This window comes from Myxocyprinus asiaticus, chromosome 28 (genome assembly GCF_019703515.2).
Source record: "Myxocyprinus asiaticus isolate MX2 ecotype Aquarium Trade chromosome 28, UBuf_Myxa_2, whole genome shotgun sequence".
NCBI lineage: Eukaryota > Metazoa > Chordata > Actinopteri > Cypriniformes > Catostomidae > Myxocyprinus > Myxocyprinus asiaticus.
This window is the reverse complement of record NC_059371.1, coordinates 5,521,715-5,549,317: the sequence shown is the minus strand read 5'-3', so window position 1 is coordinate 5,549,317 and position 27,603 is coordinate 5,521,715. Positions and strand designations below refer to the sequence as shown.

Genomic DNA, 27,603 nt, shown 5'->3' with positions numbered 1-27,603 from the left:
GATTATATATTCAACAATATAGAATGACAGAAAAATAAGGAAGAAAGAGAGGGAATGGGATCAGGACATGTCCCAGATCAGACTCGAACCTGCGTCATCCATATCTGCATAGATCAAAGAGTCTGAGCGGGCTCCGACTCCATACTTTTATTGAACAAAGTTATACAGAAAATGTTCAACATTGTAATACTGCCTAAACTGATAATATGTTGATCCTGCATACTAAAGGGTTAAATTTGGTTCCTAGAGTTCATTTCTAGAATTTGTGCAAGTTGGTTGAAGATCTCAGCCTTAACAAGTAATTACTTTTTTTTACTAAAGCCGCACTGAGGCTTTAATTATGTTGTAACTAACGGTAACCAGCTTTAGAGACAGGCTTTAGCACAAACATCGAGAGAGCATATCTAATCAAGTATCAAAGCACATCCGATTTCGTCTGACACCAAGAGTTTACCAAGACCCAAATGTTTATAATTAACTCAAGCAAATGGTGATCTGGGAAGGACTATCCTCTGCATTCTGGAGAGTACTGCTGTATATATCCTGCAAGTGGAACAGGCTAGGTTGAGAAAAATTGTATTTGACCAAAAAATAAAAACGAATTCCGACTGACCACATTAGTCGTATCAGTGGTTTATTCACTCATTCATCAAAACAAAAGTCAAATGCATTGCAAACTTTTCAAATTAGAACCACAAGATGTTAATCTTACAATCAAACAAAAACCTCATGTGAACCTGAAGAAAAACTATTAATATAACACGATAAATATTGAATTATACAGTTAAATGCAAACAACATTTAAAAACAACAAACAGGGTTGTAGAAAATTCGCAAAACATGGTCTTTGGTCACAAAATATCTCTTAAAAATGGTGAAAAAAACACATGAAAAAGGGCAGACTCTGTACAATTGCACATTTTCATGCTTTCCGTACATACACAGATGTACGCAGATCTTTGGAATGTCTATACACACCAATTACAGTGTGCACTGATCATATTTGTGAAAGTGCATCAATGTGCTTGTGAAAGTGTTTGCTGTATATACTCTTTATATATGCATCCTTTGTAGAACTGTAGATATGATTTGAAAGTAAACGTCTGTGTAAATATGCATGGTTGCTGTATTATTGTCTATCCCTCCGTCTCTCCATGCATGTTCTCCATATGGACTTTGAGGTAGTCATTACGGGTGAATTTCTTGTGGCACAGCGAGCATTCAGCCATGGGTCTGTTTGGGTTATGGGTCAGCTTGTGTCTGATCAACATCTTCTTCAGACTGAACGACAGGTCGCACACCTGTAATACACAAAGAGAATTAGGAATCTCAACAGATAAGGAAATCCTGATGTAATTTTTCTCGATGATAAATACTTTCTCCTATCCCAGTTTAATATGCAGGGACACTGTAAGTCGTTCGTACGTTGACTTCTTGAAGTGCTTGCAATATCGATACAGATTTCCCAATTTGATTTAGATTCAATTGTGTTTAATTTGGGTATGCAGTAATTCATTTATACTGTCCATTTTGCTTATATAAAATACATTATATCTCATATAATGCCGTAAATTACACACAGAACTTTCTAACTTGAAAACATTAAATGTAAAAATAACAACAGGGCCCAATCTATGCAGTTCAATTGCTATATAACTTACGATAATCAACTCTACCAAAAATCGCCATGGCTCATAAATCCATTTTCTTGATATTTCATCTTGATACAAGCAACAGAACAAATAAAATTTACACTTGGTCACTTCATGCATTTTTGATGATCTGATTGCTATTCGATCATGAAAAGACCAAGTTTCAATGCCTTCCAAGACGGATTCGATACAGATATAAATCCGATCACCGGAGGTGGTTTGGGACACATTCCATTCATAACTCGGTCAAGTGTAAATGCATCTGTCTGTTCAAGCCACACACGCAAACTTTACTGCGCCCAAACAGCACAACATCATCACAGAGGAAATGCAAAACATAACTACCAATATATAACTACATATAGCTGCTACCAATAAGGCTCACGTCACACAATAAATAATAATAAAGTATTCATGTTGTAGGAGAGACAGAACTTTTTTCTTAATTTATTTGATTCAGATCGCTCATGGAACTGAAACAAAACACTGACAATGAGAGCAGCTGATGCGTATGAAATATCGTACCTACAACAAGCCCAGAGGGGAAAAATACACAGCAAGCACACACACGGACACAAACGTACACTGGAAAAAGTCACTTGGGATCAAATAATAAGTCAAATATTTTAAAATCAAGTGTAAATGGAATGTGCTCATTCAACTGCATAGCAATCCGATCAGTAAAAACACTTGAAGTGACCAAGTGTAAATACCCCCTGAATTACAGGTCTTCAATGTATGCTTATTAGAGCCCGACCGATATCGGATTTTTGAGACCGATACCAATTTTAGAGAGGGAAAATTCACTGATTACTGAAATGGTGGCCGATATAGATAATTTCTGAGCTGGAATGAAAACAGACATTTTCTATGTGGATTGTGCACCGATATGACTATGCAAAGGTACTCAGAAGGCTGCTTTCTTAAATAAATATGTTTATCAAAGAATATTTGACATTATTATTATACATTGTCAACAAATTCTAGAAATGAACACTGAGAAAATAAATAATAAATAAAAATACAATAAATAGCTTAAAAAACATCAGTACTGTATGTTCAGTATCAGTCAGTTGCTGACCATTAAAATAAAGAATAATTTCAAATAAAATAAATAGCTAAATAAACATCAGTACTGTATGTTTAGTATCAGCCAAATGCTGTTTAGTATCAGTCAAATGCTGACCAATAAAATAAAGAATAAATAAAAATAAAATAAATAGCTAAATAAACATCAGTAGTACTGTTTAGTATCAGTCAAATGCTGACTATTTTAATACTGCCAGTCAATTAGGGGCAGATTGTAAAACAAGAAGCATTTACACCTGCCGAGTCAAGAGATAAACAGTGGCAGCGGTGTTACACCGTATTCTGCTATACAAGTTCAGGGGAAACTTTCAACTGTCAAAAACCAGACTTTTAAATATTACATTTGATAAATACAATGACTGGAATTGTTCGGTTGAAGAGGGTACCAAACTGTGAATCCTGAACAAAACAGTTTAGTGAATACATGTTTACACATTAGCTTCTACTCAGCTGACAAGCAATGAAAGTAGCTACGTGGTTAGCTAGTTAGCTATAAGCTCGTTGTCACGGAGAGTAAAAGATGGACCAGCATTGCGTCTCACCAACTAGGTAACAGCGTAGCGTGAAATCAACACTCAACAGACACAATCCACCACCGAACCATTGTCTACTGAGCTGCAAAAAGATGCTCTGATGTTTACATTTCAATCTGCTGCGTTACTGACTGCACTGACAAACTATAGCTGGCTAACATAACAAACAGATGTGATAAATATGAGTGACATGGTTGTCAGGGACAGGGTAATGTTATATTAGTTATATTGAATAGGGAAAATGATGGGGTCATTGTTTATTAACTTTCCAGTATGTATTTCACAAACTAGTTAGCAGCTTACCGAAAAGACACCACTCAACTCTGCACCGCTTAACTCCACCCTGTCTGCAGAGCCACCTTCAGCTCAGAGTCAGCTCTGTAAACAATGGAGACAGAGGGCACTCTGCTGGACAAACTACGTAATGACACCAATTCTAAAGCATTGTTTTCTGCATTATACATATGTTCTGAAAAAAGTTTTCATATCTGCGCATAGCGGTAAACATATACGCCGATACGATATATTGGTGAAAGGCTAATATCGGCTGATAATATCGGATATATCGGTCGGGCACTAATGCTTATACTACATCAATACTTTTAAAAGCTACCAAAGTTATCCTGCATTTACATCTCAAGTACAACATTTTGATACAAATCCGCTTTTGTCGCGCTGTCGACACTTTAGACATAAATGACTGTGTCTACTATATTTTCCTCTTGGCCTGTTAACGAGATCAACCAGTGGTTGTATTACAGTTGACGTAATTAGCACCCCTGGCATATAGTAAAAAACATTCAATATTAGGATTTTAACAATCAATATCAGGATCGTTCAAATCAGAATCAGAATATCAAAATTAATCGGAAAATCTATATTTTTACCCAGCCCTAGTAACCAACCATTTAACACCCTAGCAACCACAAAGCAATGGCCTAGCAACCACCTGGAAACACCCTGCCAACCATCCATAACACTTCAGCAGCCACATAGTAATGCCCTGGCAACCACTCACAACACCCTATCATCGTGATGCTGACATTTGTAGACTGTTTTAAAGACAGAAGAGAGCATGATTTAGTCTGGTAGCTATTAGAGGATTTACGTAACATAACTCATGAAAAAAAAAAAAAACCTAGAGTGGAAGGTTTTTATTTTGACATTTGACTTTTAGTGAAGCAGCATTTGTTTACAAATTTCTATTCACTAATGTTTTGTGTATTAGTATGACTTCATGCTCCTCTGTGACCGCAGAGAGGATGTGAGGGAAAACGCTAAAGAATCATAACAGACATATAAACAACCAATAACTGAATGAATCAAAACATAACCAAACAGCTACAAGTCGGGGCGGGAGCCACATTAAATCTTCTTAATGTTACATTACCATATGCTATTTGTTGACTCTAACACACACTCACACACCCACACACAATGGCAAAAGCACTGGAAATAACACAGCCAACAAAACAGACACTTAAGAGTCGGTTAGCAAATTGCTGCCAACGTGCGCAGTAAATCGCATTCAGTTAAATCCTGCAGTCAGACCTGCGGCCTGCTGCCACGCTACACACACCATCAAATATGCATCACCAATGGCACACTAATCCATTTCACATGATAAATCAACTTTATCTCTGCAAGAAACCTCAATATTCTTTATCTCCATGAAGAGAGACAGCAAGACATCATAGCTATCATTTTCTCCATTAAATGAATGCAATCTTTTATTTAAACAGCATGAAGAACATTTAACGCCTTGATAGAATTGTCATTAGTCTCACTCTGCTGCTGTGACATAAACTGCAGTTTATTATATGGCTGTGTGTGTATATGTGAAAATATTTCTGTTTGTTAACATCTAAATGAAAAGCAGCTTGTTTTTCTAAATTAAATAAGCCACGAGAGACCATGCCTTTTATTAAAATAAAAATCAAACAATAAAATTAAATTATATCATTATCTATTTGAATACTCAATTCTGAATGGCTGGAATGCATACATTAAAACCGTTTAATGCACAGGTTGTTCCAGTCAGATATTAATGCGCCTACTCTGCTGTCCTCCATAATGAGACATTGCAAGAGTTTTATGCCTCTGTTCAAACACCAATAGTCTCAGAGCTGGGATTAACCATCACATAACAAAACAACATCATCAAGTCATGCAGTGCCGTCTTTAAATCAACCGTGAAGTGCTACAGGAAACACAGAAAAAACAACAAGGTTCGTCAGCCCTGTATTACTCACTCAAAGCACTTGTGAGGAAAGTATGGTTTGACATTCTGCTTTTTTGCACAGGGGTGGAGAGCAGGTAACAGTGACCCATCAGATGCATCTTTCTCTGTTCAGAAAGACCATTTATACTGTAATATGATAAACATCATCTTAAATTGCTGCATTGCTCAACATGTGCCACTAGAGGGCGCCCCATGATCACACATCACTGACTGAAACTCTGAATGGATCAATTGTGCAACCTTAATGGATACCATATGGATGTCTCAGAGGTCAAAGTCTGCAGGTTTGGAGCATTTTGGATGATTTTCTCCTCATCATGTACAGTTAGTGCTACTTTTACAACTGTCACATCAGCCATGTCAGTTTTCCTCATTAATGTGAAAATGACAAAAAATAGTAATTAAATATAACATGTTCTGAGGAGTGCCAACCCTTCTACATTATGTAAAAGGCTTAGTGTCGGGTGGTTCTTCGCCTCCACATTGTGCATTAAAATCGTTTAAAGCACACCTAGCCATGGATTATTCCTTACTTAAGGTATAAATTAAGTTTAATTAAATTAATTTTAATTGAAGTATTATAAAATAATTATTATTAAATTGAAGTATTAATATATTTAATTAAGTGCTTTTTGACCTTATACTGATCGTTGTGGATACAGCATCATACAAAAGCAAAAGTTTTCAGTTGAAGTATAATTAATTTTATTTAATTAATTTATATTAAATCAGATCAAATTGAACTACATTAAAAAAAAAATATGATGCTGTATTGGTGTGGATACAGCATCATACAAAAGCAAAAGTTTTCAGGTAAAAATTCCATTGCAGAAATACCCTATTAGCAGTCCCATTTTTTTACCCAAGTGTATTATGGGTTCCCTATCTGTCACTCACTCGACGTTGTGTCGATGTAGTGACACTAGGGGTCACCCTTGGGAGCCCCAAACACCTCTGATTTTGAAAAAAGGCCAATGGGAATTGGCATGTGGAATTTGCATGCCACTCCCCCGGACATACGGGTATAAAAGGAGCTGGCTCGCAACCACTCATTCAGATTTTCTCTTCGGAGCCGAGCGGTTGTGTTCAGCGAGCTGAATTACTCTGCCGATCCATTCACCTCGAAAAGCTGTTGGATTTACGCCGCATTACAGCGGCTTCTCCCCTTCTTGCACTGGTGAAGTGCAGAGAACACCCCTGGGTGCTTCAGCAGCTAAAAGAATATATTCTTCCTACTCAAAAAAGTATATTTTCCCTTCAAAAAGAGTGGCATTAACGGAGAGCGTCTTTTTAAAGATGCCTCTCCATTTGTGTGTATTTCCTGGTTGCGGTCGTTACCTCTCTGCTTCCGATGGCCACGATCGCGGTCTTACGTGCTTGGGTGCTGCCCACGCGGAGACAGCGTTCGTGGACGGGTCATGTTCTCACTGCGAGAGCGTGACCATGGCAACGTTGCAGTCACGGTTTTTCCTTTGTTAGAGGATGTCACGCTGATCTGTCGCCGCTTCTTCAACCCTTGGACCGACCTAGCATCTAGGGTTCCCCTAGAGCAGGTCTCCAGGCGCATCATGGTTACGACGGACGCTTTCAAGACGGGCTGGGGCGCCGTATGCAACGGGCACGCAGCCGCCGGCTCTTGTACTGGCCTGCAACTACGTTGGCACATCAACTGCCTCGAGTTGTTGGCAGTACTGCTCGCCCTGCAGAGGCTCCGGCCGTTCATCCAGGGCAAGCATGTGTTGGTCCGGACGACAGTAGCGTACATCAACCGCCAAGGCAGTCTACGCTCCCACTGCATGTCACAACTCGCCCGCCGTCTCAAGTCGCTGCAAGCCACTCACATCCCGGGCGACCTCAACACCGCAGTGGACGCGCTGTCACAACAGGTTACGCTCAGGGGAGAGTGGAGACTCCACCCCCAGGCTGTCCAGCTGATTTGGAGTCGATTCGGTCAAGCGCAGGTTGACCTGTTTTCTTCCCGGGAATCCTCCCACTGCCCGCTATGGTACGCCCTGACCGAGACAACCCTCGGTATAGACACGCTGGCACACAGCTGGCCTCTGAGACAATGCAAATATGTGTTTCCCCCAGTGAGCCTACTTGCACAGACCCTGTGCAAGGTCAGGGAGGACGAGGAGCAGGTCGTCCTAGTAGCACCCTACTGGCCCACCCAGACGTTCCTCGCGACAGCCCCCCCGGCGAATTCCCCTGAGGAAGGACCTTCTTTCTCAGGGACGGGGCACCATCTGGCACCCGCAACCAGACCTCTGGAATCTCAACATCTGGCCCTTGGACGGGAGGTGGAAGACCTAAGTGGCCTACCACTCGCGGTGGTAGACACGATCACTCAGGCTAGGGCTCCCTCTACGAGGCGTCTGTATGCCTTGAAGTGGCATCTGTTCGCTAAGTGGTGTTCTTCCCGACGCAAAGACCCCCAGAGATACGCAGTCAGATCGGTGCTTTCCTTCCTGCAGGAGAGGCTGGAGGGGCAGCTGTCCCCCTCCACCTTGGAGGTGTATGTAGCCGCCATTTCGGCACATCACAATGCAGTAGATGGTAAGTATTTGGGGAAGTATGACTTGATCATCAGGTTCCTGAGAGGCGCTAGGAGGTTGAATCCCCCCAGGCCGCACCTCACCCCCTCGTGGGACCTCTCGGTAGTCCTTCGGGGTCTACGGGGAGCTCCTTTCGAGCCCCTGGAGTCAGTTGAGCTAAAGGCACTCTCTTTGAAGACTGCGCTCACTTCCATCAAGAGGGTAGGGGACCTGCAGGTATTCTCTGTCAGCGAAATGTGCCTGGAGTTCGGTCCGGGCTACTCTCATGTGATCCTGAGACCCTGACCAGGCTATCTGCCCAAGGTTCTCACGACCCCATTTAGGGATCAGGTGGTGAACCTGCAAGCGCTGCCCCAGGAGAAGGCAGACCCAGCCTTGGCGTTGCTGTGTCCGGTGCGTGCTTTATGCATCTATTTGGATCGCACGCAGAGCTTTAGAAGCTCCAAGCAGCTCTTTGTCTGCTTTGGCAGTCAGCGGAAAGGGAGCGCTGTCTCCAAACAGAAGATCACCCACTGGGTCACTGACGCCATCATCATGGCATATCACGCTCAGGACGTGCCGCCCTCCGTGGGGCTATGAGCCCACACTACTAGAAGTGTGGCGGCCTCCTGGGCCCTGACCAATAGCGCCTCTTTAGCAGACATCTGCAGAGCAGCGGGCTGGGCAACACCCAACACTTTTGCGAGGTTCTACAATCTCCAGGTTGAGCCGGTCTTGTCCCGTGTATTGTCAGATACAAGCAGGTAAGTTCCGGGACAGCTGGCCCAGTGTACCGCTTGCGCATAGTGCCTTTCCCCTCCCCTGAGGTGAAGACGTGCGCTTTGACTCCCAGTCGTATTCACAAAATTGTGATCCCTGGATGAATTTCCTCCTTAGCCCTGTGGCAGACGAGTTTGCGGAGAAACTCGCTGCCGGCCCAGTACATGTGCTAACTAAGCCCTGTACTGGGGTAGGTGCTCCACATGCACTGGTTCCCCATAGGTGACCCCATGTGATATATCTTCCGCTAAATAGTTTCCCTTTCGGTAAACTGCGTCTTCCTTGGGCAGAGGTTCCTCTGCCCCCGGTCACCGTGTTTGTAGAGCTCCTCCCCCCTTGGGTAGGACCTACCATGGGACTTCTCCACATGACATACTTCTGACAAAACTCGGTAAGACCATGTGACGTATTTCCACTCAAAATACCCCCCCCCGTCTTCCCCTTGGGAGTGACACCCCCCCCCCCCGACGTAGACACTTATGGCCCCAGTTGGTAAACAGATTCCACTCTTTTCGGGGAGAACAAAGAGGAAAAGAGGCCACGGCTGTGCTAGCTTGTCCCTATTTTTTGGGCAGTTGACTTGTCCCCGAAGGGACCGTTCGACGCTCATAAGAGCATTGGGGGAGGTTACGTGATGGCCTGGTGTGCTGGCTACGAGGCACACAGCGGTCTGCCCATCTCGCACCGCCAGTCCACGTAACACAGTTCAGCTTATTGTGGTGTTTTGTATAGGGACCCCTAGTGTTACTATATCGACACAACATCGAGTGAGTGACAGATAGGGAAAGTCCTGGTTACTTTCGTAACCTCCGTTCCCTGATGGAGAGAACGAGACATTGTGTCCCTCTTGCCACAATACTGAACTACCCGCTGAAATGGCTGGGACCTTGTCTCGACTCCTCAGCACAAAACCTGAATGAGTGGTTGCTAGCCAGCTCCTTTTATACCCGTATGTCCGGGGGAGTGGCATGCAAATTCCACACGCCAATTCCCATTGGCCTTTTTTCAAAATCAGAGATGTTTGGGGCTCCCAAGAGTGACCCCTAGTGTCACTACATCGACACAATGCCATCAGGGAATGGAGGTTACAAAAGTAACCAGGATGGTTACCAAGATAAAGGTGGTGGCCTCACTTTGACCACTGTGTTTTCTATTCAATTCCCTAAATTTGCAACTCCATTATGAAATTAATAAATCTTAAATTTTCTTTGAGCACTAGTGGATTCATCCAAATATCCATTGTTTATTTAATTTCATTTTTGTCTATTTTGTAGCAAAGAAGATATTGTGGATAGTTTTAGGGTTTTGCATGTCTACAAAAGCCATGAATTGCCCTGTCCTTGAGACAGCGATGACAGAACAAACACTGATTTTAGCAGCGTTACATTTAATTATGGTATAGTGAGATGTGTGGCCCCCTCAAAAAAATCAAAATTCCCCCTTACGTATTTCGTCCTGGTGCCGACTTTGATGGCACCTCTCCCCATTCACTTTTATGGTATGAACAATAGAAGCCAATATATTCTTCAAAAAAATCACCTTTGTGTTCGAAAGAAAAAAGAAAGTCATTAGGGTTTGGTACAATTTTAGGTAGACTATTGCTTTAACAATTGTTCTATCCAGTAATATTGTTCAGGCTACGCTACACTTGGCATTAATGTTCAACTGATGAGTGGTCACAGATGTGCATACTGTATGTCGGCTATTTTACAACAGATTTTAATGTGGTTCATCCAATCAGACTTTACAGCCAGGAAATATCTGTTTTATATAAAGATTTTTAGACCATTCCATTTATGCACAGCTGTGTATGGAGATACAACTCATCAAAGTAACAAGACCTGTGCTAATGAAATTCCTTAAGAGGAGAACTAGAGCATTTCGAAACACTCAAATCCTTGTTTTATTCCCCATCAAAACACTTCATAACAGAACATCATAATGTTCTTGTTCTTCAACTTCAACAGGAGCCATGAAAGACTCGACCACCCCGCAAACCACTTCAAATGAAGTCAAATGCTCAAAGAGAGCCAGTCAACAATATGGCCTCAAATGAATTTGGATTAAACATGCTTTCTGGTACATTGCAGTTCAAAAATGCTGCGTATGAAAAGAATTATCAGAAAAATTTGCCATCTATGAAAGCCATTCGCAAAACCGTCTTCAGAGCGCCAGAATTCAGAGCAAATCACTTCAGGCTTAAAAGACTTGTCATGTCAAGTGCGGCGAGAGAAAAAAAATGCAGGAAACAGTCAATTTCATTCTCTTACACTCCTTAAAACCATCAAAACGTAGAAAGACACGCTTACAGCTCGCCTTGGAAATCAAATATACTGTACATTCGGGAATGTTTCTCATTTAGTTTTGTAAAAAGTGAGTGCAAAGACTTCCTTGCACCACTGTGTGTGTATGTGTGTTTAGATTCCTCAAGAGTCTCCTGCTGAGTGTGTTCACTGTTGACACAGTTTCAGACGGAGAGGAAATTCTGCACGTGTGTGTGTCAAGGAGTGATCTTTATTGCACTCATTCTGATTCAACTGTCTAAAGAGTAAATACCATAAACCTTGTACAGTATCTACTCATATATCTAATCACTGAAGAAACAATACACTTTTCAATAAGCTTAACTTGGGGTTAGGGTTTTTACCTTGACCAAGGAGGTGCATATTACTCTACAAGGAAAGAGTTATCCATTAGCATCCCCATTCATCTCAATGGCAGTTGGTTACTAGTTAGCATTTCTTCTTGATTGCAGTATTAAACTGTATCGTAAGGCAGATCATGTGTGCTTCACTGGACCCCCATTGTTACAGCTGTTGATGTATCGTGCCAATAAACTTCCATAAAGGAACACAATTTTGAGCAAAACAGAAAAGTAAGCAGGAAATAATGTAGGACAGGGCCTGATTTTGTTCATCAGGATTTGATTGGATCATGGATGTTATGCTATGATATTATTTTTCCCCGCCTATCTGGCCATGGTTTCATCAGCAGAAAAGTCATTTCAGAGGTTAAGAAAGTTTTTATATAATATGAAAACAATAATTTTTCTTTAGAATAACATGAATTGATGAATCGTGCACAATACACAATGAGGCCTTCAAATGGAGTCGAAACTATTGTAATTATGATCAGTGAAGTTGTATTTAGTGGTGGGAAACCTCTGAATTCTAGATGACACATGGGTTGCTGACGTTGGAACGGGAGTTTTGACATGAAAGATTATGGAAAGCAATGATTAAGCAAAATTATTTCATTTTCAATGCTTTTTGACAAGGATATTAATTTGTTCTATATGACATAGTTGGCTTATAGTCAACTACTATAAAGCTAATGACTAAGCCTACGCAGTTGATTTAATGCACATCAGTTAATATTTTCTTAAATACCATGCATTAATAAATCATAGGATACAGGTGTAATCACTTAGGCTTATCCACTGTTAAAACATTCACTGTGCATTTTTTTAGTTTGGCTTTTTCATATTTTGTTTCTGACTTGAATGCGTGCCATGCTGTCATACACTGCAAAAAATATTTTCCCTGAAAAATAGGTAATTGCACTAAGGCGTATTAGAAGCAGGTCTGTTCCCTATCTGTCACTCACTCGACATTGTGTCGATGTAGTGACACTAGGGGTCACTTTTGGGAGCCCCAGACACCTCTGCTTTTTTGAAAAATGGCCAATAAGAATTGGCGAGTGGAATTTGCATGCCACTACCCCTGACATACGGGTATAAAAGGAGCTGGTATGCACCCAAAAGCCTGACAAAAGAATGGTTTCCTCGTCTCTTGGGTCACATGTCCGGTGCGCTCGTCACGACCACCCTCCACCATCCCATTTTGGCAGGTATAGCGCTCCAGCGGCGGACCCCCCGCCCCTGTGCGCCCAGCTCTGGCACAAACACGCCCACACGGGATTGGTTCCGGTGGACTACTGGGACGAGATTCCTCCTCAGCCAATGTTATGGTGGGCAGCAGGAGCCAGGTAAGTGCTTCGATGTCCCTGGACTCAGCACGGCCACGGGGCTTGAGTCCCCTCGACGTGGCACCTCGAGCTCTGCCCCGCCACGAGGCCCCACCCGCCGGTACGTCCGACATGATCATCCCCTTGGTCCCCCTCGCCCGGAGTTTGGGCGCGTGGCTCGTGCTTTCCAACCCATCGTGATGGCTGACCCAGACCGTCCGACTCAGCTACGCGATTCAGTTCGCCAGGCGCTTGCCCAGGTTCAGCGGCGTCCACTTCACCTCGATGAAGGGCGAGAATGCCGCTACCTTGCATGCGGAGATCGCTACCCTTCTGCGCAAGGGCGCGATAGAGCCTGTCCCTCCAACCGAGATGAAGAAAGGGTTCTACAGCCCTTACTTCATCATACCGAAGAAAGGCGGTGGGTTGCGACCAATGGACCTGCGAGTACTGAACCGGGCTTTGCACAGACTCCCGTCCAAGATGCTGACACAAAAACGCATTCTAGCGAGCGTCCGGCATCAAGATTGGTTCGCGCCGGTAGACCTGAAGGACGCGTACTTCCACGTTTCGATCTTACCTCGACACAGACCCTTCCTGCGGTTTGCCTTCGAAGGCCAGGCATACCAGTACAAGGTCCTCCCCTTCGGCCTGTCCTTGTCCCCTCGTGACCGAAGGTCGCACAGGCAGCCCTTGCCCCACTAAGGGAAGTGGGAGTCCGCATCCTCAACTATCTTGATGACTGGCTAATCCTAGCTCACTCTTGAGAGTTGGTGTGAGCACACAGGGACCTCATGCTCCGGCACCTCAGCAGACTTGGGGCTTCAGGTCCACTGGGAAAAGAGCAAGCTCTCCCCTCTTTTCTCGGTTTGGAGTTGGACTCAAGTTTCGATGACAGCGTGCCTCACGAATGAGCACGCACAGTCGGTGCTGAACTGTCTGAAGGCATTCAGATGGAGGACAGCGGTTCCACTGAAACTTTTTCAGAAGCTCCTGGGGCATATGGCATCCTCAGCGGCAGCCACACTGCTCGGGTTGATGCATATGAGACCGCTTCAGCACTGGCTTCAGACTCGAGTCCCGAGATGGGCATGGTGCCACGGGACACATCGCATGATCATCACGCCAATCTGTCACCACCTCTTCAGTCCTTGGACCGACCTTGCATTTCTACAGGCAGGGGTTCCCCTAGAGCAGGTCTCCAGGCACATCGTGGTTACAACAGACGCCTCCAAAATGGGCTGGAGAGCCATATGCAATGGGCACACAGCCACCGGCTCTTGGACAGGCCCGCGGCTGTGTTGGCACATAAACTGCCTAGAGTTTTTGGCAGTACTGCTCGCCCTGCGGAGGTTCCGGCTGTTGATCCTGAAGGTTACCCTCAGGGGAGAGTGGAGACTCCACCCTCAGGTGGTCCAGCTGATTCGGAGCTGATTCGGTCGAGAACAGGTAGACCTGTCTGCTTCCCGGGAATCCTCCCACTGCCTGCTTTGGTATGCCCTGACCGAGGCACCCCACGGTATAGATGTGCTGGCACACAGCTGGCCCCCTGGACTACGCAAATATGCATTTCCCCAGTGAGCCTACTTGCACAGACCCTGTGCAAGGTCAGGGAGGATGAGGAGCAGATCGTCCTAGTAGCACCACACTGGCCCACCCAGACATGGTTCTCGGATATCACGCTCCTCACAAAAGCCCCCGCCACCCCCTCCCCCCCCCCGGCGAATTCCCCTGAGGAAGGACTTCCTTTATCAGGGATGGGGCACCAACTGGCACCTGTGACCAGACCTCTGGAATCTCCACGTCTGGCCCCTGGACGGGACACGGAAGACCTAAGTGGCCTACCACTCTACGAGGCGCCTGTATGCCCTGAAGTGGTGTCTGTTCGCTAAGTGGTTTTCTTCCCGACGCGAAGACCCCCAGAGATGCGCAGTTGGATCGGTGCTTTCCTTCTTGCAGGAGTGGCTGGAGGGGTGGCTGTCCCCCTCCACCTTGAAGGTGTATGTAGCTGCTATTTAGGCTCATCACGATGCAGTAGATGGTAAGTACATGGGGAAGCAAGACTTGATAATCAGGTTCCTGAGAGGCGCTAGGAGGTTGAATCCCTCCAGACTGCGCCTCGTCCCCTTGTGGGAACTCTCTGTAGTCCATCGGGGTCTACAGGGAGCTCCCTTTGAGTCCTTGGAGTCAGCTGAGCTTAAGGCACTCTCTTTGAAGACTGCCCTCCTGACTACGCTCACTTCCATCAAAAGGGTGGGGGACCTGCAGGCCTTCTCTGTCAGCGAATCGTGCCTGGAGTTCGGTCCGGGTTACTCTCACATGATCCTGAGACCCCGACCCCTTTTGGGGATCAGGTGGTGAACCTGCAAGCGCTGCCCCAGGAGGAGGCAGACCCAGCCTTGCCATTGCTGTGTCCAGTGTGAGCTTTACGCATCTATTTGTATCGCATGCAGAGCTTTAGAAGCTCTGAGCAGCTCTTTGTCTGCTTTGGTGGACAGCGGAAAGGAAGCGCTGTCTCCAAACAGAGGATCGCCCACTGGGTCATTAACGCCATTGCGATAGCATATCAGGCTCAGGACATGCCACCCCCTGCGGGGTTACGAGCCCACTCTACCAGGAGTGTGGCGGCCTCCTGGGCCCTGGCCAGTGGTGCCTCTTTGGCAGACATCTGCAGAGCAGCGGGCTGGGCAGCACCCAACACCTTTGCGAGGTTCTACAATCTCTGGGTTGAGCCGGTCTCGTCCCGTTTATTGGCAGGCACAAGCAGGTAAGTTCCGGGACAGCTGGCCGGGTGTACCGCTTGCGCATACCGCCTTTCCCCTCCCTTGTGAAGACGTGCGCTCTTGACTCCCAGTCATGTTCACAGACTGTGATCCCTGGATGAATTTCCTTCTTAGCCCTCTGGCAGTTGAGTTTGCGGAGAAACTCGCCGCTGGCCCAGTACGTGTGCTAATGAGACCCTGTACTGTGGTAGGTGCTCCACATGTGCTGGTTCCCTGAAGGCGACCCCATGTGATATCTTCTACAAAATTGCTTCCCTGTCGGTAAACTGCATCTTCCTTGGGCAGAGGCCCCTCTGCCCCCGGTCACCATGCTCTGTAGAAACTCCTCCCCCTTCGGGTAGGACCTACCATGGGACCTCTCCACATGACATATTTCCGACAAGACTCAGTAAGACCATGTGACGTATTCCACTCAAAATACCCCCCCCCCTTTTTGGGCGGGGTGTGGTCTCCACGGTGTCTTCCTCTTGGTAGGGACACCCCCCGACGTAGACACTTATGGCTCCCAGTCTTACAAATTCCACTCTTTTTGGGGAGAAAAGAGAGGAAAAGAGGCCTCAGCTGGGCTTGCCTGTCCCTATTGTGGGCAGTAGACTTGTTCCTGTAGGACCGTTCGATGCTCATTAGAGCGTTGGGGAGGTTACATGACGGCCTGGTGCGCTGGCTATGAGGCACACAGCGGTCTGCCCGTCACACACTGCCAGTTCACGTAACACAGTTCAGATAGTTGTGGAATTTTGTATAGGGACCCCTAGTGTCACTACATCGACACAACGTCGAGTGAGTGACAGATAGGGAATGTCATGGTTACTTTCGCACTAGCCAATTATCATTGGCCTTTTTTCAAAAAAGCAGAGGTGTTTGTGGCTACCAAGGGTGACCCTAGTCTCACTACATCGACAAAACTTCTCGTTCCCTCCTTCAGGGAACGGAGGTTACGAAAGTAACCATGATGTTTTCAGCGCAAAGTCTAAATTCAGTTCCTGCTATTGCAGTTTGGAGATTCCACCAGTAGGTGGTCATAAAATTCATGTCCAAAATTTACTAATGCGGAGCGCTTTTTTTGTGCTGGTTCTGCCTAGCGGCTGGAGTTTATTTTGTGGAGTGGCACACCTTCAGGACAGTTCTATGGATGAATCTACACGCTCTTTGTACTTATTCCTCCTTTTGGCTGGAGTTTGTTTTGTGGAGTATTTCTTGCAAAGACATTGGAGTGATTAAGTCATTTGTTTGCACTCGAGTGGACTGGCTCACTGAACATTTGCTTGACTGTTTGAAGAATCTGCACACCTTTTTTGTGCTGGTTCCGCCTAGTGGCTGGAGTTTGTTTTGTGGAGTAACACACCTTTAGGACAGTTCAGTGGATGAATCTACACAATCTTTGTGTTTATTCCGTCTATTGGCTGGAGTTTGTTTTATAGATTGCCTTTTGCCGTGTAATTCTGTCTCAAAATTTTTATAGAAACACCGGACTTGAGTAATCCATCAGCAAAGTTGTTGCAGAGGCTCTCGTAGGCATGCATGGACTATTTGAGTTTGGAGGTGCTCGGGGTTAATGTGGACGTTTTTCTTTTTTCTGTTTGTTTGGTTTTGGGGGATGTTCGGGTTCTAATGGTTGCACTAATGTCGGAATGTGGTCTTTATAATTTTGTTTTTGACACACAATCTATTTTGTCTATATGTCAAAATATCAAATGTAAATATGAGTGGACTGTCTCTCTCCACGTGGAATGTGAATGGGTTGGGGCACCCCATAAAAAGAAGGAAGGTTATGCGTAAGAAATATGATATAGTTTTTCTTCAAGAAATGCACCTTTCTCCACAGGAAGCAGAAAGATTTGGAAAGTTATGGGGTGAAACATTTTTTTTATAGTGCTGGCTCGAGTAAGAGCAGGGGAGTCATTATGCTGATAAGTAAACATCTACAATTCAAAAGATAAATTAGGAAGAGTCATTATTGTTTTAGCTGAAATTCAGGGACAAAGTCTAATTTTGGCTAATATTTATGCACCTAACGTTGATGATCAGGGCTTTTTTATAGATCTTGAAGGGATGTTGCAAGCCGCTGGCACCCCTCCTGATACAATATTGGGAGGAGACTTTGATCTTTTGATGGACTCAGTCCTTGATCATAACGAAGCAAAAGTGTGCAAGCCCCCTAGAGCAACATTGATGCTTCAAAGGATGTGTAAAAATCTTGCTCTTACAGATATTTGGAGACTTTTGAACCCATCTGGTAGGGACTATACATATTTTTCATCAGTCCATAACATTTACTCTAGAATAGATTTTTTTTTTTATATATATCTAAGTCCCTCATTTCATCTGTTGTTGATTGCTCAATTGGAAACATTTTAGTCTCAGATCACATCCCGGTGTGTTTAGAGGTGTTGCCACATATGGAGAAAAGGAAATCATATAGTTGGCACTTTAATGTATCCATTTTGCAAAATCCTGAATTCCAACAAATTCTAAAGGCTGAAATCAATGTCTATATGTAGGCCAACTGGACCTCAGTTTCCTCTGTGGACGTGGCTTGGGAGGCACTTAAAGCGGTTCTTAGGGGCTGAATCATACAGTATGCCTAATTCACCAAAAAATCCAAAGCACAAGAACTTGTGGAATTGGAAGGGAATATTAAAAGTGCCGAGGCAGAGCTGAAGCATCAAATGTCATCTAATGGCCCCAGAGAATTGACCCGACTGAAATACAGATATAATACTATTTTGTCATGGAAGGTGGAGTTTTGGCTATTCAGGGCAAGACAGTCATACTTTGAGTCAGGGGACAAGACAGGAAAACTTCTATCTAGATATATAAAACAGACAGAGTCTTTTTCTACCATTCCCTCAGTGAAATCTGATGGTGGTGAAATATTTACCTTGGCCATTGATATTAACAATGCTTTTAAAGAATACTATCTTGATCTTTAAAGCTCCATGTCTCCGTCTACTGAAGAGGTCATTATAAACTTTGTGGAACCATTAGAACTTCCTAAACTGATGACTGAGCAAAAAAAATATCTTGATTCTGAGATAACCTTGGAGGAGCTTGGTGAGGTAATTTAGGCCTTGCCTATAGGCAAGGTTCCGGGGCCAGACGGCTTTGCCGCTGACATTTTTTAGATCTTATGCTACAGAACTGGCTCCACTTTTGCTAGAAGTTTATACGGAATCATTAAAAAATAGAAAGCTTTCGCCAACCATGATACAAGCCAGGATCAGTCTGATTCTTAAAAAGGACAAAGATACAAGAGAGTGTAAGAGTTACCATCCAATTTCCCTGATCCAACTAGACATTAAAATATTGTCAAAAATTTTGGCTAATCGATTAAGTAAAGTTATGACATCTCTTATACATATAGATCAGGTGGGGTTTAGTCAGGGTTAGTTCATTAATGTCATGTGGTCAGTGGTGAACGATCAGTCTCCGGTCGCTGCCATCTCACTTGAGGCCGAAAAGGCATTAGATATGGTAGAATGGGATTATCTTTTTAGGATTTTGGAAATGTACAGGTTCGGGAATACTTTTAATGGGTGGATTATGTTACTTTATAGACACCAGGTAGCGGCAGCTCATACGAATGGATTAATTTCAGATTATTTTACTCTGGATAGGGGCACCCAGCAGGGTTGCCCTCTTTCCCCTTTATTATTTTGTTTTGCCCTGGAATCATTAGCAGCCGCGATAAGAAAGGAGGATGATTTCCAGGGGTGGTGGGAGGTGTGGCACATAAGCTTTTGCTTTACACAGAGGATATTATATTATTTGTCTCCAACCCTACTAGATCTATGCCTTGACTCCACAGAATTATTTATTCCTTTTCTAAATTTTCAGGATACAGAGTCAGTTGATCTAAATCCGAAGCTTTGGCTCCGACAGCATACTGCCCGGTAACAGCATTTCAGCCGGGCACCTTCCAGTGGCCCATACAGGACATTAAGTATTGAGTATTTTATTCCCAGCAAATTTGTGTGATTTAGAGTTAATTTTAACCCTTTAATAAAAAGGTTTTCGAGCGATGTGAGCAGGTGGGCATCATTACATTTATCTATGACTGGGAAGGTTAATGTTATTAAAGTGAATTGTATTCCAAAATTCAACTACCTGCTACAATCTCTCCCTATAGATGTCCCCCTCACTTATTTAAAGCAATTTGATAGCATAGTGAAGTCTTTCATTTAGAATGGTAAACATCCCAGATTACACTTCAATAAGTTACATAGGCCGATTGACAAAGGTCGGCTAGACCTACACAAGATTTTATTTTATTATTATGCATTCAGTCTCAGACATTTGGCTCATTGGTCACTTCCACCTGAGAGAGCCCCTCCCTGGTTTTGTATTGAACAGGAAGTTCTTGCCCCTATTTTGCCATTGCAAAGCCTTTCTATCAAACTAAGCGGAGAAGTAAAGTTGCACCGTTATCTCGCATTTGCACGCGATATGGACAAAAATGTCCAGTGTGTTTAATTCAGACATTTATTTAAATGATGCTTCAAGCAAGATGTCATATAGAAGGCTAGGCAACTTAGATTTGCTCAATAAAAAATGGGGCTGCTATTTGGCCTTTTTGGAGGACTCTCGGGGAGAGAGAAAAGCAATTTTAAATGTGTGTGATTATTATTATTTTTTTATATTTGTTTTTCTTTTTTTATTTAATTGTTTTCTGTAACTCAAGTTGTGACCACAGGGATATTTGCTGAGGGTCAAGGTGGGATTGGGAGGGGGGAAAGAGAATAATGGGGGTTATAGTTGATTCTATGAATATATAATCTATGAATTTTGCTTTTCTGTTTCAAATGTGTGAATCAATAAAAAGTGTTAATCAGAAAAAATACTTCTAATGGCTATTACAACTTAACGATAGCAGAGCAATAATGATTACATCATAGAAATAGAAACTACCAAATTTTTTGTATACAAGGCCATTTTGATACAAAGACATTTATACAGAGTGCACTGCAAGTCACAGAAATAGTATTAATATTATTATTATTGTTTGGCAAAAAAAAAAAAAAAAAAAAAAAAAACTTAACATTCCTAAAGTTGTTTATTAAAAAAGGTGATACAAATTAACTACACATCCTCACTACTGGTTCAGGATTTCTTCCTCGAGTTCCTTCAGCATTTAAGCCTTGCTCCGTCGGCACACGAACATTCGCTCCAGGTGTGAATGGCTTCATAGGAATCCATTGTTTCGATTCAAAATGTTAATCATGGCGAGAAATTGAGGAAAAAATTCACGTTTAGTGTGTAAAGGCCTTTATTCTCTAACAACACGCAATCTAGTTTAAGGCGCAGACAGTGCTGAAATTGAGTTGCATCTTGAGTATTTAACCTTGCGTGACCCTGCGTCCACATGTGTGGACATTGTATTTAGCTTCGCTATACGCAACGCATAATTTAAATGAATTAAAACCAACTGATCACAACATTCTACACTGTCACTTAAGGTTTAAACATCTGGCACACTACGTCACGTGACACAACAGCAAAACATTGATTTCTGTGAAGTGCTCCTATGGCTGCAGGGCTAACAAAAGTGCCGCTGGTAAGAAACCTCTTTACGTATTTTGATTGTAACCTGTATGGGTGTAAAGAGTAGCGTCTCTATTTTCGTTAGATATGCTGCATTAATAAATTCATTCATTTTTCGTGCATCAGTGCGCTAATAAACATGAAGTTCACATAAGTGGGAATTAGGACCACATTCCCTCAAAAGTTTAAAAAACGTTAGTTATTTTAGATACTTTTCAACTATAACACATCTGTGGATCATTTTGCTTCATTTTAATGTAAATTTTGTTATATTTTACTTTGTTATCACTGTACAATATGGTTTTATTCATTAACATTATTAAACGCATTCCTATCTATTTACTGTGCATTTTCACATTGAGAATAAATGTATTCATCCAAAAGCTGAAAAATTTTGCTTTCAGAGGCTTTATATCGAGTTAGGATGAAAATAAGGTGCATTTCAAATAGTTCTGATACCAGTGCAGACGGACAGCACACTGGAGGTTAATTCATTCACTAAATAGGGAGCAAGGGAGCATCCTATAGCTTCTATAAGTGCATTCACTCCTAAAATCTGACCAAAAGTTCAGCTTCACGCTGCAGATGATGTTTGGATCACTCAACATGTTTGGCAGACATGGAACAATGACAATCAGTACATAGATTCAGAATTTTATAATGCAAAATCTTATTTTAACATGGTTGGCAATGATTGGATGATGCTGGACATTACTTTTAATCAGAATTATTTATTCAGCTTTATAGAAAATCAGCTGTAATGTCTATAACATCTCAAAAACATGAATAACCAATACTCCTGGACACATAATAAAATATTTGATGAAAAAAATGACTTTCAATAGCTTGGTATTACTTAAAATTTCACAACTTAGTCCCATTGTCCACATATGTGGACATAAATTTTCAGAAATTTTTATTTGCTCTAGAATTTTTTGTTTTTTTTGTTTTTGCCTGTTTATTAGGTGTTACTAGACACAAATCATAAAGGGAAACAGAAAATGTACACAGCAGTCACACGGGGGTCTCAGGAGGTTAAATTGAGTCACTGTCATTCCTTTCCGCACAAACAAGACTCCTTTCAACTGAGCTTCATTCAAAAAAATCGCCTGGCACAATTTAGCAGACGGTAAAATTAATTTGATTTAGAAGAGATGTTTGTGTACATTTTCAATCGATCACATCAGCATTAATTCATTAAATAATAAGCAAATGATGGAGAAGAGCGTTAAACCCTAGCATATATCCAGATGTGTGGTGTAGTCAAGCCCATTTTCGGCATGGATCAGGTGGCTGGTTCACATTAGTGAGTGATGCCGTTCAGTCCTGCCAAAGTGTGTAAGATAACGGTGGTCTGCTGTATCCTCCACTATATAGCATTCAGAATCGGCTTGCAAGATCGGAATTGTGCATGCAAATTGCGTTCAACAGCGACTTTGTGGGTGCATTTGTGCCGTTGCCTGATCTGCATAATTGCGTCAGTGAATCAGGCGCTAAACCAGTGCAGACAGCGTGTGCAAATAACCGGCAATTATACTGCAGGCAATTCATTCTTAGAGAATTCTCCCCATGAGTCTAAAGAAAATGAGACTCTGACACAGGATTCTCAGATGGACACAATTTTTTTTCAGGGCCAGTGAGAAGATGAGGAGTTCACAGTCACTTTGTGGGACCTGGAACTGACCTGGAACCTGGAACTGAATGTGTGTGTGTGTGTGTGTGTGTGTGTGTGTGTGTGTCTTAAGGCACTCAAAGGTCAGAGGTGGGTCAGTTTGTGCAGGGCGGTTTATTCCTTGTGTCCGCCTGGCAGGAAGTCCTTCCACCGCGGCTTTGACACTACAATAACATTCCTCACACAAACACACACACACAGACAGCTTGAGTGTGAGCTGGTTGCGTTCTGGTTGGTGGTCTGATGCGCATCATGGTGCTGATTATGTGGACCAGCGTGGGCCGCAGGGTTAAACCCAAGTCTAAACCCCACTGAACGTCACACACTACCCACAAGCCATCTCTCTCTCCTCTTCCACTGGGCTGTGGTTGAGCTTGTGTGATACAGCCAAAATGAGACATAAAATGGGACTGTGTGTGTTAGAATGCAGAATTATACGATGTGGTTTGCAAGAAAGATCACATTAGAAGGTTCTCTGAGAGAGAGAGTGTGTGTGTGTGTGTGTGTGTGTGTGTGTGTCTATAACTCACATCACACTGGAAGGGCTTCTCTCCGGTGTGTGTGCGCATGTGTTCGTCCAGGCCACGTTTCTGACTGAAGGCCTTGTTGCACTCACTGCATTTATATGGCTTTTCCTGAAAGACAGAGAGAGAGATACTGTATGTTAAGCACACACTAAACACATACACAAGTGCAAGTGTGTAATACTGCCTTCAAGTCATGGGAATGATCGTATTTACCAGATTACTGCACGTGAATACAACCCTAATGTTGTGATTACCAGTGGAAAATTTACGGATTTTCTTTGAGACCTGAATTTCCCAGTTGCGGACGTTTCAATTAAAGCATCATGGCAGAACTTACTTTCTCCTGTCAAACCTTAATCCACAGAGACAACTGTAAAGTAAGCCATTTGTAGGTTGATTCCCACGGAAAGTGTAAAGGCTGTCAAATTAAAATGTGAAATTCGAATATTCATCGAATTTAGGATAAAAATGCACATTCGAATGCTTAAATGAGCATTCAAATTTTGGATGTGAGCCAAGCGCTGACAACTTACAGGCTGTTGTGACCGATCGCATTCTTGGACTAAAACACGAGATGCGTTATAAAGGCTGAACAGTCAAAGACGTCCGTCTAGCGCATGCTTACATTGTAAAAGATGGATGCATTTGGAGAGATCGGCCCCTTAGGTGGAAATCTTTGGAGGTTGTGCCTTGACTATGCCTTGGCCAGCTCTTATGAGCATCTCAATGCATGAGCATTGAGTGCATTCAACTGTATTTAATGAAAAACACTGTCTACATCAGAGCATGTGAGCGGAGTGGAGCGTTGAGCAGAGCGGTGATAATTCCACCTGATCAGAAAGCGCCTTTTTGAAGATTCTGCTCCGCTCGCTCAACCCAGAATGTGCTTCGTGATATGCTGGTTTGGGAATCTGTGAAATAAGCAATAGGCCTGAGGTTATGGAGCTCTAACATTGTTTTAGTGAAGTTGCAAACCTTATAGCCTAAATAAATGCAAAGCATAAATCAGAGTTAAGAACGAGGAAATCGAAAGGGAGTGTGGAGCAGAGCATGTGAGTGGAACGGAGCAGTGATAATTCCACCTGATCAGAGAGCGCCTTTTTGAAGATTCCGCTCCGCTCGCTCAGGCCGTTCAGTGCGATCGCTCAACCTAGAATGCGCTTCGTGATATGCTGGTTTGGGAATCTGCGAAATAAGCAATAGGCTTGAGGTTATGGAGCTCAAACATTGTTTTAGTGAAGTTGCAAACCTTATAACCTAAATAAATGCAAAGTATTAATCAAAGTTAAGAATGAGGAAATCGAAAGGGAGTGTGGAGAGACCATGAGAATTGGCAAATATTCCTTTTGGAATCATATATGTCACATTGCCAGAAAGCAAGAGGATGTGCTACCCAAACATGGTAGTGCAGCAAAAGGTGAGCTAGTAGGCTACACTACTATTTGATAATAAATTAATAGATAAGTAATGTATCTTATTGTTTTGCAATCATGTCAGTGCAGCTGCCAGCTAGATGCAGGCCCGGTTCTGCAGGGCTGCGAACGTTAGAGCACCCTCAATTGAATATGTAAGCTTAATAATACTGTATATCGGCAAAACATTTTTCCTTGAATCCCGGCGAACACACACAAAAAATCACTGCATCAAAACCAATAAACGTATGATCTTGCAGATCAGTGTGTCCTAACATGCAGGCGGAGCATCCTGTTTTCATGACTCTATTGTACAATTGAGCATTTGATTGGTAAAGATTTCCGCTCTCGCACAGAGAATTTCAAAGTGGAATTATCTCACTTACTGTTGCTTTCGATTTCTGCTTCGGGATAAACTGGCACATAACTTGCTGGTCAGTTTCCCAAAGCCAAATCCACACCTTAACATAAGTGAAATGTAAAAAAACTGACTCTAGAGTAGTGGTTGCAGATAACATCTTTGATATTGCTTGCTGCATTCATATGAATGAATAAATGATTGTACATTAGAAGTACAATGTGTAATTTTTGAATTAAATCATTCTTATTTGTTTTAGGATCATTAAACATGATTTCATCTAATATACAGGTGCATCTCAATAAATTAGAATGTCGTGGAAAAGTTCATTTATTTCAGTAATTCAACTCAAATTGTGAAACTCGTGTATTAAATAAATTCAATGCACACAGACTGAAGTAGTTTAAGTCTTTGGTTCTTTTAATTGTGATGATTTTGGCTCACATTTAACAAAAACCCACCAATTCACTATCTCAAAAAATTAGAATAGGGTGACATGCCAATCAGCTAATCAACTCAAAACACCTGCAAAGGTTTCCTGAGCCTTCAAAATGGTCTCTCAGTTTGGTTCACTAGGCTACACAATCATGGGGAAGACTGCTGATCTGACAGTTGTCCAGAAGACAATCACTGACACCCTTCACAAGGAGGGTAAGCCACAAACATTCATTGCCAAAGAAGCTGGCTGTTCACAGAGTGCTGTATCCAAGCATGTTAACAGAAAGTTGAGTGGAAGGAAAAAGTGTGGAAGAAAAAGATGAACAACCAACCGAGAGAACCGCAGCCTTATGATTGTCAAGCAAAATCGATTCAAGAATTTGGGTGAACTTCACAAGGAATGGACTGAGGCTGGGGTCAAGGCATCAAGAGCCACCACACACAGACATGTCAAGGAATTTGGCTACAGTTGTCGTATTCCTCTTGTTAAGCCACTCCTGAACCACAGACAACGTCAGAGGCGTCTTACCTGGGCTAAGGAGAAGAAGAACTGGACTGTTGCCCAGTGTTCCAAAGTCCTCTTTTCAGATGAGAGCAAGTTTTGTATTTCATTTGGAAACCAAGGTCCTAGAGTCTGGAGGAAGGGTGGAGAAGCTCATAGCCCAAGTTGCTTGAAGTCCAGTGTTAAGTTTCCACAGTCTGTGATGATTTGGGGTGCAATGTCATCTGCTGGTGTTGGTCCATTGTGTTTTTTGAAAACAAAAGTCACTGCACCCGTTTACCAAGAAATTTTGGAGCACTTCATGCTTCCTTCTGCTGACCAGCTTTTTAAAGATGCTGATTTCATTTTCCAGCAAGATTTGGCACCTGCCCACACTGCCAAAAGCACCAAAAGTTGGTTAAATGACCATGGTGTTGGTGTGCTTGACTGGCCAGCAAACTCACCAGATATGAACCCCATAGAGAATCTATGGGGTATTGTCAAGAGGAAAATGAGAAACAAGAGACCAAAAAAATGCAGATGAGCTGAAGGCCACTGTCAAAGAAACCTGGGCTTCCATACCACCTCAGCAGTGCCACAACCTGATCACCTCCATGCCATGCCGAATTGAGGCAGTAATTAAAGCAAAAGGAGCCCCTACCAAGTATTGAGTACATATACAGTAAATGAACATACTTTCCAGAAGGCCAACAATTCACTAAAAATGTTTTTTTTTATTGGTCTTATGATGTATTCTAATTTTTTGAGATAGTGAATTGGTGGGTTTTTGTTAAATGTGAGCCAAAATCATCACAATTAAAAGAACCAAAGACTTAAACTACTTCAGTCTGTGTGCACTGAATTTATTTAATACACGAGTTTCACAATTTGAGTTGAATTACTGAAATAAATGAACTTTTCCACGACATTCTAATTTATTGAGATGCACCTGTATGTATATATATATATATATATATATATAGGTTAAAGTTTAAAAGATTGTGGGTTTTCTGGGTCGGTCGTATCACTCGGGTCCAGTTTAAACTGAAAAGTGCAAATTTGCACATATGCGAGTTTCCGTGCCAACACACATATGTTTTATCGCTTGTAGAGGCATGTTTGATGACTTGTTTAAATAAAGGAATTTAGAACTGAACTGAAGGCATTATTTGAAGATATTCAATGACATATGTGCTAACAGAGAAATATCTGACTGATTACAAATGATAAGGAAGGTCTGGTAGACTTGATTGTCTAACAGCCGTTGTAAACCAGTCCAAAATAAACAGCGAGATTTTATATACAAAAACACAACAATACAATCACATAATTTCAGCTGTGTACATTACTAAGCATTTGATAATTTAATAAATGTTGGCCTATAGTCTATATTTCACCCAGAGGGGCAATTGCTCAGGCCACTGTAGCTACTCCTGTGTACGTGCTTGGAACCAAGTATACTACAGAGAAATGTAATGTCAGAGCGGGATCTTTTGGTCCATACAATGCAAGTGAATGGGTGCCACAATTTTGAAGCTCCAAAAATCACACAAGTCAGCATAAAAGTAATCCAAAAGACTCCAGTGGTTAAATCA

At 42.8% G+C, this 27,603-nt stretch overlaps 1 protein-coding gene across 1 annotated transcript in view; it reads right to left on the bottom strand.

Annotated features, from left to right (window-relative positions):
- Nucleotides 1-625: 625 nt before the first annotated feature.
- LOC127418903 (PR domain zinc finger protein 5-like) overlaps nt 626-27,603 on the bottom strand; it is a 136,274-nt gene continuing 109,296 nt past the window's right edge. Inside the window, exons 15-16 of the mRNA XM_051659805.1 lie at nt 23,323-23,427; nt 626-1,301 (exon numbers count right to left, since the gene is read on the bottom strand). Coding sequence (XP_051515765.1) covers nt 1,137-1,301; nt 23,323-23,427 — 270 coding nt within the window. The 3' untranslated portion in view covers nt 626-1,136. The remainder of the gene's footprint in view (nt 1,302-23,322; nt 23,428-27,603) is intronic.